Genomic DNA, 12,769 nt, shown 5'->3' on the forward strand with positions numbered 1-12,769 from the left:
AATCCTGAGGAAATTAAATTCCCAACACCCATTAAAATTCAAATGTGCTTTGAGCACCAGGTTCTTTCTAAGCTTCTTTGGCAGTGCCAGCCAAAATCAAGTCAAGAAACATGTAAATTAAAGGGGGAAGGGGGAATCCTTTCTCATAGCAAACTGTTGTCTGCTAAATACTTTTGTTGTCTCTCAAATATGAATGCTTTCTCATTCTGTTTCTTCTAAACCATTGACTAAGATGGAAAGATATGGGGAGAATTGCCATTTCTCTGGAGAGGCCTTGTCTTTGGTGTGTAATTTTTGTCTTTCTTTAATTGAATCGTGGGAAAGTTTAACCACCTTTACTTTCCATATGCAAACTTTACATTTCTTCTGACAGATTGTTTGCTGGGACTTGTCCAATCTGTCTACAGGTGTTAGACATGAATATCTAATAGTCAGATACTATATGAAAAACTAAGAAAACATACTTTGATGAAAGATTGCCAAACTTGTATTAAGCTACTTAGGAAAAAATGATGTAATTTACCTTTTTTTACCATTACAACAAATGTCCCACCCAGTTTTAGATTGCTTAGGCAACTTGTTTTCAGCTTGTTTTGGAAATTAGAAACAGGAGTATTTCTTTTCACAGAAGGCAGGTGTACCTTTTCAAATATTTCAATTTTTTTCTTTCTTTTTTTCTTTTTTAATTATTACTGAGCAAGGATGACATTACCATGAGTGACTGATGTGATGAATGTGTTGGTCCTGCTCTTCTGCAGGATCATGTAACCAGTTGAGGATCTGCCATGGTATTACTCGTGTCTTAAGAAAGAAACTAATTTTAACAATCATGTATTGATAAGGCATGTGATTTAAAACAAGTGTATTGATTTTTTTTAATTGAAATTACACTTGTTTTTTTTTTAAGTATTGATATTTAGACATTTTGAAGACAGAAAATCTTCAACATATAGAGAAGATGCACTTCAAGACAACCTAGTGTTACTTTAGCTAATCTGTTTCATAAAACTAATTATAGCATAGAGATTTAAGCCATTCTGAGTCACATTTTTTTTAAATGGAAATACTAAGCTTCACAATTTATGAGAATGTGACACTTTTTAAACAGTGCTTAAATATCTTAATGTCAAAATGTGGGCTGGCCTTTTTAGAAGATGAAGCAGACAAAGCACTTATATTTAGTGTGCAAGTAGATTTATTTAAACCTTACTAATCGTTATCAATTTTAAACTTAAAAATAAACCTGACAACATCTGGCTGGAATAAAAAATAAGATGGTGAGGCAGGTGGCTTGCCTGGAGCTAGGATGTCTGTTGTACCTCAGTGCAGTGTGGGCTTCGCTTCACAGAATGGGGCTTGGGGGTACAGCTGCACACACTCCTCGTCCTCCCAAAAATGTGGTAGCTGCTCTCAGTGGTCAGCGCTTTCTTTCATTAGTTTGAATTTTAGCCAGTGTCTAACTAAACTGCTGATGTATTTATTTAAATAAATACTGATGTAACTACCCTAGTGTATCTCTGTTTCAACAGGGTGCGTGAAGCTGCTATGACAAGTTTAATGGAAGTGACGCTTCTGCTGGTTCAGAACGAAGCGGAGTTAATTAATGCCAACATGTATGCTGTTTGTACTGGTTTTGTGTCTTATCTCGTGTAACTACATTCCAGTCCATACAAGAAAGCATTGCTTGTATGGTGTTTACTTCTTTATTGAGTGTGACAGAACTTTTGATAGAAGTGCATCAAGCTTGCACCCATAGAGATGCTGAGAATATTTTATCTGTTTTTCAGAGAGACTGACCTTATTGAGAGAAACTGGGTGGCAGTCCCACCTTTGAAATACAGTGCACCTGTGAGATTTGGTCTATACTTGCTGCCTCTATGGAGCTTGCCAGTATTGTTCACTTAAATAAAAAGCAAACTTGCCTGATTATTCAGAGCATTGCATCATTAATTTGGAACGTGCTAAGATGTGGAAATGAGTTTGTATTCATTTCTGTCTTCCTTGCAGAATTCTTAGTAAGGAAATACAAAAAAAGATAATTTACACCGAGCTTCTGATTTTTAATTTCATGGTACAATATTCCTAATAGTAAAAAAAAAAAAATATGTACCAGTTTTTAAGCATAGCTTGAGCTGCAGCAAAACTTTCCTAATGATGGTGGTTGTTTATAGACAGAGTGTGCCCAATGTTAGCTGAATATATACCTGATTTCTTTTTTAATTTAAAATAAAAAACCCAAATGTGAAGGACACTTTGAAGGAAAATACTGAATTCTGTAGGAATACACTACTCAACCAGTGCCCATTGTCCAGGGGCTTTGTCCTATTGGTCTGCTGCAGACATAGGTTATTCACATGAAACACAGAAAAGCATTCCTGCCAGCTGGGTCACATTTTCTTAAATATTCTGGGTCTTCCTGCAACTGAAGGAATTCTGGCTGGCTTTGCTCTCATTAGTTGTCCTTTCTGAAGGTGTAAAGGGCTTTGTGGAACACAATATTGTAGCTGAGAGTTGAATGCGGGCAGAATAGGACATTGTTAAAACCTAGCCCGAGTTGAAGAAGTGATTAATTTGGGATGTGTGAGATTTGGGATAGACCTTGTTGTCTGCTACATGTGCAATTTTTACTTGAAAATTGCTACTTCTGCTTTTCTCAAGGCTCCTACTCTATTTCCATCTGAAGCATAGCAGTTCATCCCAACCATAAAGCACCTTCTTATCTTTTTGGATGAAAGGTGGTATGTGAATATCAAATACTGTGCCATATTAACATCGTGATGTTTTTTGATTGATCTATGGAAGGTAAAGCTTTAAAGAATCTGTCACTGTGTTGATGTCTTAAATCACTTGTATGTTCATTATGAAGAGTTAAACCAGAATGCTTTCGTAGCAGCGTATTTTTTATATCATTGAAACAATTTAAATTTAAATACACATTCTACTGATTAAGTTATGTGATTAATTGTCTTTTTCTTTGTAGCTGCAAACAGATCATGTGCTGGCTGGCTCAACAGTCGGCTGAAAAAATAGATAAATTCCGAGCTCATGCAGGATCTGTGTTCCTTACTCTTTTACATTTTGACCATCCTCCAGTCCCACACATACCTCATCGGGAAGAGCTAGAGAGGATATTTCCAAGGTAATATATTGAAAAAGGTATCCTAAACCAGTGAAAGTAAAAGATACATGCACACAGTTACGCCCAACAAGCAACCTGATGTAATTTTTGTGCCCAAATGCCTCATGTGTGTATGGAGGAATATTTGCTGCTGTTTGTCAGAATTTCATTGGCATGTCCAATGAACATGCATAAACATATAAAATATTCAAACTAAGAACGTATAGTACAAGTTCCTGTTAAAACCACAGTTTCCTAAGGAGATAGGTCTTAGATGGGTCATGCTGCATAAGTCTTTCTCTAGATCAACCCCAGTAGTTTCTGAACCCATTGGCCAATTTCATGGTGGATGGTAGAGATCATGTCAGTAGTAGAGAGAAGACCACTGGTAAAACAGTGCTGGGAGCTGTGTTTTGGTAATCCTGCTGTTTATGAAATGGCTGGTTTATAATCTTATTTTCTCTTCATAATGTGAGAGCTGGAATTTATTGGCAGTCCCCCTTCCTGAATGTTTTTTTTTTCCCTGACTGGAAAACATTGATTGATCATAATGATAATTTTTTAATGAATAGTATTATTTTAACCAGCTCTAGTTGCAGTAGTTTTCCAAAATGGAATTTCTAGTTAAAGCAAGAGTGAGAGCAACTCATTCCTGAATGGTGATTGTAATACCTGATTGGGATGAGGAATACCAAACTTTGTGTCCCCATTCTGTTTGTTCAGCAGAATCTCAACCTCCTGTAACTCCAAAAGTGCTGTCTGCTGGGCTGCTGATTGATCTGTGGTGGGGTATATGGATGTCAGCCTTTTCTGGGTCTGTCTTGGTACCAGTTGGTGGGAGAGAACTCGGGAGTGGAACGTAAAAAAGAGAACTTATTTTCTTGGTGTAGAGAAAAGTGCATGTGAGAAGGAAACTGTGGTTCAAATCCCTTATCTGAATCAGAACAAGGACTTGAAGACTGCTTCACTTTACTGGCAGTGGCTAAAGTTTTGATTTGTATTTTTCCCATATGCCTTAAAGGCCAATGATTACTTTGATTTTTAGGTAATTCAGAGACTTTCTTCCCTGACGTGGTGCTTGTGGATGGGGAGCTATCATAGGAATGTATGAAGAAAGGCAGTGCACATGTACAAGATTATTTTTTTTTCCTTCCCTTTTCCCCAGGTCAGAGAAGGAGACTCTAAACTGGAATGCCGCATCGGAGGCTTTCCCTCGCATCACCCAGCTCTTGGGTTTGCCAACATACCAATACTATGTGCTTTTGGGTCTCTCAGTGTCTGTTGGTGGATTAACAGAGACAACGGTAAGAAAACAGAGTGGCTTTCCTGTTTGGTTGGAGAATGCATTTACCTGCTAAAATTGTTGACTGAAGTGTTTAGTCTATTACGATGGATATTGCAGATAGTTGTTTCTGTGAGAATTTCAGATGTAAGATTTTTAAAAGAAAATCAAGTCATACTTTTAAACCTGATGGGCTTTATATTTTTCATCTTTAAAGGTATTATTTTCTTGACTTCCTGAATGTGCAGGAAACAAGGAATAAGGACACTTTATTTCTCATTCCCTGGCCCGATGGAACCTGAGAGTTCCAGCCTGTTGGCTCAATCAACTCTTAGGTTTGTTTGCTCACCTTCCAAGCTGTTAACAGAGGAAGAACCTTTCAGCTAAATGTTGTGGCTAAATGCAAGGAGATTGCTCTTTTTAAATGAGGTGAATGCCTGTTTTCATTTGTAACCCCACGCAAGGTGTTAACTATTATTTGTCTGTATGTGTTAACAGTATGTTCAGGTTTGTTTTATTTTGATAGCTTTCTACAAAAGTACCAGAGATGCCAGTAGTTACATTACAAAGAAATATCATTTAAATGTCTGTCTGAAACGTCTGAGCTTTGCAATCTCTGTTTCATTCTTCTGTGCATGAACAATCTTTATCACTGGTTTTGGTAGTCTGTTATGCTACCAAAGTCTTCCAGACTTTATTATAATGTTAGTGTATCCTTCTGTCCTTATAATACAGCTTGTCTTGCTAGTTTCAGAATTCTTGGTTTCAAAATATTTGGCTTGTAACTTTTATGTTATTTGATGTAGCCAAAGATGTAACATATATGAAAACAGCTACTGGGGTCATGACGCAGTTCAATATGGCACTGCAGAGAAATATCAGGCCAGTACCAGAATATTCTGGACTGTCAGTTAAATCTTTAAATTGCAGTGGTCCTGTAACAGGAGGTGGTAATGAGTCAGCAAGCCAACAGTGTTTTAAGAGTGTTTCTAATTAAGATTGCCATGTCTAATTAAGAAAGCTGGTGGAAAAGTGATAAGTGTTGGGAAACAGAGTTTTTGTGGAAAGAGGACAGCTCCTGCTGGGTTCACAGAAGGAAGGAGGTAATAATTCTGAGCTTTCTCTCCCCTGGTTTTCATTTTTCAGTCTTACCCAATATGCCCAAATGATGGTTTTTGCCTGGTGCTATGGGTTCTGCACTTGTGATCAAGAGATGTCCATGTGCCTTTGGGTTTTGTGTAGCTGAGAATTTGGTGTCTGTGCAGTCTCATATATTTAAACCAATTTTAAGAATTCTCATGTTTCTAAAATGGCAACTAATTATATAGCAATGGCTATTTTAAATCTTTGAAAACATATGCTTATTGGTTTGTGACAATAATTATCAGATAGACAATGTAACTCTTAACAGATTTTTTTAATAGCAGACATGTACATGAAATTCAGCTTTTAGTCAAACACACTTAATTATAGGAGGCTCCACCAAAACCAAAGTTATTCATATAAGTATAAAAAGGGAGGAAAGTTGTGGAGAAACAGACTTTCTGACTGCTAACCGAGGTCAGAGGAAACTTCTTACTCAACATTTTGATATCTTTTTTTTTAAAAAAGCTCTGGTTGCGCTTGCTTTTGAAAAGTGTAAACAGTTCAGTTACTTCTAGCTCCCTTCCCTTATTACCATCTGACAGTATATTTAAGGGAAACCTTCTGTACTTTTTTCAAAATACGATTTTTGAAATGTTAACTTTCTATGACCCTGCATTTTTCTTTAAAGGTAAGGGCTTGTTCTGGTTAAAATATTCTCAAGGGCTTTGGCTTTAAAAGAAGATGACCTAATTCTCTTTCGAGCCAGATAGAAGTACAAGGCAGGCTTGAAGTATAGGGCACTTGCACTTGGGATTATACAGTGTGGTGAATTACATTTCATATTTAAAATGTGATATAGAAATCAGAATTGATGTGTCTTATAATGACTTGTGTTTCAAACCACTCTATTAAAGCCTCTAGTGTTCTTTGCTGAATATCCAGGGACTGATTTAAAACATTAAGAGAAAATGTTAAGAATTGTTCCCATTAAATCCATATGAAAGAAGTAGATTTTTAAAACCTTAGATAAAGGAAAAGGATTATTCAAATACGTGTTCTTGCAGTAACCTGTGTGTGTTCTTGTTATCTCTCCTTTCTTGCCTCTTTCACATAAAAAATACATATGCACATGGACATAGAAGTTAGAAAGTTAGAAGGTTCTCGTATACTGCAAGATAATCTGAGTTCAAATGTTGGTTTGTCTTTAAGTCATCTCAGGGAATTGGTAGGAGAAAGGCTCCACTGTAATTCAGTGGTCAGTGGCTATTTTTCCACAGTTAAAATTGCTCTGTAGTATATTTAGCACGAGTAGTTCTTTGTTTTGCTTTTTAAAGAAATTTTCTGAAATGAGCTGTGTGGGGTATCTCGAAAACATTTTGGTGACAGCATGGTTGCTGAAAGAATTGTAGCTTGAGCATTTGAAGTAAATCTGGAAAAACAGAAGATGTCATTCCCTTTGGGATTTGGCAGTCTGCTACATCGCCTTGCTTCAAAGGGCACTTTCTCTGTGTAAAAGAATCTTTTAATTATATATCTGGCCCACAATGATGCATATTTCTTAAGGCTGCATAAAAAATCCTCTCAGTATATGCAGATGAGAACTATACAATGGTGTTCTTTCTCCAGCTCACAAACCCTGTAGTTTCAGGGGTCAGGATGCAATTTTGATATAATTTCATTATTGTTGAACTATGCTGCATTTAAAATTTTGTAAAAGCACAGAATGTCCTGTAATTCCCCTCCCCCCATAAAGAGTGAAAATTACTTTTTAAAATGTTATACAAATTTTAAGTAAAACCTTAAATCAAAAAAGGCAGCAACGTATTTTGAAAATTAAAAGTTTTCTCCCAGGCCAGTACCAGGGTTCCAACATGAGATGCCAAAGACCTGTAACAATTGGAGTGGCAAATTCCAAAACTATCCAGTGAATGCATATGTACGTTAAAGCACTTAACAAAAATTAAAGCCCATCTACAGCATAGAGATGTCAACATTACCTGTGTGCCAAATAGATGATACAATTTAAGTTTTACTTCCCTCAAAATGGACTCATTGTTTGCCAGTGTTGTTCATGACTGTATTTACCATTTGGAGCAAATACTGAGCTTTGAACAGCTGTGTTAGTTCTTACAAATGAAAATGTTGGGACATTTGTAGAGGATGTTCTAAAACATCTGGTTACTGTGACAAATTGTATGCAAATTAATGCATATTTGGTTTGAAGGAACAGGTCCTAAGCCCAGTTTTCTTGGTTGACAATTCTTGAGCAAAATACACTTGAGAATAATTTTTGGCTTTTTTTTTTTTTTTTTAAAGAAAAAGGTAGTGTGAATTATGATACTCCTACTTCTTGTAAAATATCCCTGACTTGAGTCTTAGAGTTACTGGCCTCCAAAGATTTGATTTATTAAAAGGAACATTGCAAGTAAAAAAAGGGAGACATGGTTTCACTTGTGCTAAAATTTAAATTATATGCGATTTTTTCTAAAGTTACTGGGAAGATAGGCTACTGCCACTTCAGTGCTGTAAATCTGTCGGGATTAGAAGTGATCCCAAACCAGTGTTATTGATTGAGCATGGTTTATTCTGTAGACTTTACAGGAACGTTCTGACTCTGCGAGTAGGTCTTGCTCTATTGAAATGCCTTGTGAAAACTGGAGCCTTTAGCAATTATCTGTACATCTGATTTTGTCCAGGCTTCCCCAGTAGTTACTCACTTGACTTCCATTTGTGGTGCATTAGGTGCAGAAGACAGAATTTTGGGGCTCCTGAATACCTGGGGCTCCAAGAAGACTGGTTAGATGGGAGACTGACAACTGTGTTAGGGTATGTCGATCTACAGAACATCTTCAGTCCAGGCTCTTCCTTTCTCACCATTCCCCACTGGCTTTTTTATCAGGTCTGTCAGAGCCTTCATGTGGATTTGGCATCTTTGTAGCTAACTGGTAGCTGAGATTTTGAATGCTCTGGATGCCTAATCTGATCTTTTGGCCATGTCAGTCCCACTTGCTGCTTTGAAACTGTTTTTAGAAGTCTAGTACTTCTGTTTTGCAGTAAGCTGACCAGGACACAATTTCATGAAGGTTGTGTAGACACCTTATTTATACACCACGCACCTCTCCAGAGCTGTAATTGCCTTCTCCCCTTGCTGTAGCTACGCTTCCTCATACTTTTCCCCTGGTTCAGGAGGTAAAATCGTTAGGACTTTAGTTTTATCATCAGATGAATGGTCGCTTTGAACGCTGTTGGCCTTATCATGTGTTGCCTATCACTGAAGTATCCGCTATTGGCTTAAATAATGGGAGAGTCAAGCCTTGGCAAACCCTGTTTTTACTGTGTTTAATAAGAACAAGGTCATTCTCAGGCCTCCTCTTAAATTCTTATCCAAAGTTGTCCCAGTTCCAACCCATTAACCTCCTAATTTCCTCTCCCAGTCTTTGTGGAACCCCAGGGAAGGGTAAATGTCACACATTTGATACAGTGTGAATTCTGTGTTCTGCGCTGATGAGGGAGAAATTTGGAAATGCTTTTCTCTGCAAATACTCATGAGCAGTTAAGGTTATAGCTCAGATATTGTCCTCATAGGTTATCTGGGAAAAAAGGAGTCCACTTGAGGAGAAAATATGGATTTAACCTGTTGATATAATGTTATCTTGTTATGTTGGAGTTTCTTCCAGTAGAGGTCTATGCTGACTGTTTGGAAAATGTCCCATTTTTAAATCTCCCAAGCAGTTATGTGATGGTTTATCCACACCTGTATTTTTGTATTGCTTAATCACTTCCTAATGAAGAAATGCTGTCTTCATTATACAGTTTTTCTGACTATCCTGCTACTCTGTGTTGGTTTTGCACAGCTTTGGAGCATCATCCTACGTGTAGCTATGTTTGCCCTTTTCTTTTGTGCCCGTTCTTGCCTTTTCAATCATTAGAATCTGCAGGTGAAGCATTGAGTAATTAAGCTTTCTTCAAAAAATGGTGTGAGATCTGCAAGGTAGTTTAAAAGACAAAAGAAACAGGAGATAAAATTACATGGTTAACCATACACGTTTTAAGATCCTTTCCTGAGACTTGACTCGGATGTTACCTTTCTTCTGCTTAGAACTGACCTCTGCTAGTGTAAGGTATTAAGACAAAATATTTCTTCTTTATTTGTAATGGTCTTAAATCCTAGCTAGCTTTTGCAAATTTCAAACAATTTTTATGGAGACTTTACTGTCATTTTGAAATGCAGAATAACTGAATAATTTCTTTAAATTGCTTGACCTTTTTAAAGGAATATTTCTACTGCTGCATTGCCCAGGATGTTTCACTACAGAGCAAATAGTTAAAATAGCAGACTGCTACTTGCCAGGTAGCATGGATTGTTGTGCTGTGTTGTTTACAAGTAGGCTAAAGCTTTTGAAAACTAGTTCAGAGTTTTGATTCAAGGCTGAAATGTTTCTTGTTCTTTTGTGCTGATGCACTGATATATAATTTAAATTAGATGAAATGTTTAAATAGAGATTCTTCTCTTTTGCTTTCAGAAAGACACTTGTGACACTTCTCATACTGATCTAATTTTTTTTTTCTTGATAAAAAGGGTCAGTCTTCTGAGGGAACTGATTGCACCTTTAAGCTATCAAAATGCTGTGTATGAGCTTCAGAAAGAAAATCTCTACTGACTTACTGGCTTACTTATTGCTTACAGGCCCCTCTCGATTCAACAGAAAATTATTTAACACTTGCAACCAAAACTGAAAGAAGCTCATACTTTAAAACTGATCTGCCCCTTCCACCCTTCCCACAGCCCCCTTCATTGTAAGTACAGGGTGTCCCCCTAACCGCCCCCAACCCCTTCCCTGAGCAACTTGACCAAGCCCCAGCAGGACTGAAAATCCTTCACATCAGAGTCAGGAGAATTCAGAGAGCTGATTATGTTTATCCTTGATGAGATATTTTCCTTTGAGGTAGTTTCTGCAACAAAACCCACCAGATTTTTCTTATGATCCTCAAGGAAAGTCAATATTTTAAAAGATGAGCCTGGAAACTAAAATTCCTACCTCTCCCAGAAATGGAAGATTTTAACATTAGTAGAGATGTTCATGTGGCCTCTTGCAGTCCTTGTCCCACTGCTCGAGGGTGTTCCGTGAGCTGCCTGGGGGCACAGGTCCCGCAGGGCAGGACGGGGGGTCCCGCAGGGCGGGGGGGGGGGGGGGGGTGGGGGTGTCCCGCAGGGCAGGACGAGGCGGGTCCCGCAGGGCAGGGGGGGGGGGGGGGGGGGGGTGTCCCGCAGGGCAGGACGAGGCGGGTCCCGCAGGGCAGGACAGGGGGGTCCCGCAGGGATGCTGCCGCCTCCTTCCCGCACCGCGGCTCCTGCTCCCACCCGCCGTGGCTGCGGGCAGCGGCCGAGCGGGGCTGCAGCGGCGGAGCTGCGGACATAAGTGCTCGAACCTCCTTCTGCCATCTTCCTCAACTAGCTGGTTAACATAATAAACTTAAAGCAAGAGTCATTGTTTCGGAGTTGGTTTTAATTTTTAACCTGAGTTTACTGCTGGTTTGTGTGGCCTGCGCCATGTGCCCAAGAGCTTGCCTGCGTTTTTCAGTTACATCAGCTTGTTTAATAAATATTACCTCTTGAACTTCTTGTGTACTCTTTAACTTTCAGAGCCATAACAATATTATTATTTGAAGTAAAACAGGATAATCATAGTGGTTTGGGGATGTTTTATTTTGAGAGAAAGAAAATAATGAACCTTTAAAGTGGTCTTTTTTCCTGCAATGGCAAAACTTAAAAAGGAAAAAAAAAAAACCTTCCTTGAAAAAGGCTTAATGAAAACAAAATAGTCATCTTCCTGTCAGATATTGTTACGGAATTTATACACCCCTTTGGAAGAGTGTGGTCACGGTGCAGGTGTACACCCCAGGTAGTGAGGGCTAAGTGTAGTTGGGGTTTCTGTGTGTTGCAGTGGGGTTTGTTTATTCCCTGTGCCTTCATTTGAGGTTCCTTCTGTTGTAGCTCAGATACTCTGCCCAGAGCCTTTTTGACTACATGAAGAAGATCCAGAATGATTCCAGTGCTATGGAGAGTTTTTGTGAGACCTTGCTAAAGGTCTTTGAGGACAACCTGCGGAATGACCGGTAATGTTTTGCTTTTGCTTCTTTAACAGCAGGGCTGTTTGAAGTCAGGTGTGTGGCAGGTCTTTTTTAATATGCCTAGATGAAGTATGCCCGAGCCATGTAAATTTGCTTTAATAAATCTGTTTGGTACAGCAGTACCTTTGGTAAAACATATAACAAAGCAGTGATGGTAGAATATTTTGCATGTGCTATAGTTTAATATTGTGCACAATGTAATAAGCACTAGTTTTTATATAACACACACTTTTCAGTCTAGTCCAGTCTGCTTTTTGTTTAGGTAGTGTTTTTTCACAAATACTTGAAGTATAATTTTCTTGTGAAAATTTTTCTTTAGAGGTAACGTATTCTGCATAATGAGATTAATTTCTCTAAGCCTCACTTATCAAACATGTGCAAAATAGAAAATATTCCCTAAGGGAAAACCCCCACGACTATTAATATAATTGTCAGTTTTATTTTATTTTTATTTTGGTTTTTGTTTCAGCTGTTGAAATAGAAAACATAACCATAGTTATTCCAGCTGACAACATGTGTTGCTTCATTTGGTAGTTACCTGCAGTGAGAAGGTGGTGTAACCTCTGTTACAATTCGGTTGTGGAATATGTCGTTTATGTACTAGAAAATAAATTAATCTTTTCTACTACTGTTAATTCTGTTTCAGGACCCTGCAAGTTTAAACCAGGCATGTTGTTAATTAGTTTTTTTCCCTTTTGGCTGTAATGGAATGTCCCCCTCTCAGCCAAGGAGGATGATTTAGCCAACACACAGAAGTTACCGAGCAACCCTCCTCTGTGTAAATTATTCTAATTTAAATATATGTAGGTAGATAGGAAGTTTCTTTCTTTGCTTCTAATTAAAAATAGTGTATATACATATGCCAAGAAGTGTCTTTACATTGTTAAATTATTTTCTTTCATCAGGGTGTCTGTACCTCTCCTGACAATGCTGGACCAAATGCTGGCAAACGGCTGTTTTGAAATATTTACCATGCAAGAGAAGTAAGTGGCTGAAAGTCTTTTTTGTTTATTTTCCACCATGCAACAGGCATCTTAAATCTTACACTGACTGCTGCTGAATGTTGCTCTAGGTGTGGGTGCAAAGGACTCAGAGTGTGAGTGAATATGCATATAATGTTTTAATTTTCATGAAGTGGGACAGCTGTGACA

The 12,769-nt window shown here is 38.1% G+C and overlaps 2 protein-coding genes across 3 annotated transcripts in view; one reads left to right on the forward strand and one right to left on the reverse strand.

Moving 5' to 3' along the window:
* Positions 1–12,769, forward strand: part of TBCD (tubulin folding cofactor D) — a 129,409-nt gene that overhangs the window by 102,023 nt on the left and 14,617 nt on the right. Inside the window, exons 31-35 of one of the 2 annotated variants that reach the window (XM_074846842.1) lie at positions 1,530–1,613; positions 2,981–3,139; positions 4,284–4,422; positions 11,482–11,603; positions 12,524–12,601. In XM_074846842.1, the coding sequence (XP_074702943.1) occupies positions 1,530–1,613; positions 2,981–3,139; positions 4,284–4,422; positions 11,482–11,603; positions 12,524–12,601 (582 nt within the window). Of the gene's footprint in view, positions 1–1,529; positions 1,614–2,980; positions 3,140–4,283; positions 4,423–4,617; positions 4,754–11,481; positions 11,604–12,523; positions 12,602–12,769 lie in introns of those variants that run through there. The other variant, XM_074846843.1, reaches the window with a different exon arrangement.
* The window catches only part of QTGAL (queuosine-tRNA galactosyltransferase), a 187,349-nt gene that overhangs the window by 33,303 nt on the left and 141,277 nt on the right, over positions 1–12,769 (reverse strand). The window lies entirely within an intron of this gene.

Source organism: Strix aluco, chromosome 21 (assembly GCF_031877795.1).
Source record: "Strix aluco isolate bStrAlu1 chromosome 21, bStrAlu1.hap1, whole genome shotgun sequence".
NCBI classification, from domain to species: Eukaryota; Metazoa; Chordata; class Aves; order Strigiformes; family Strigidae; genus Strix; species Strix aluco.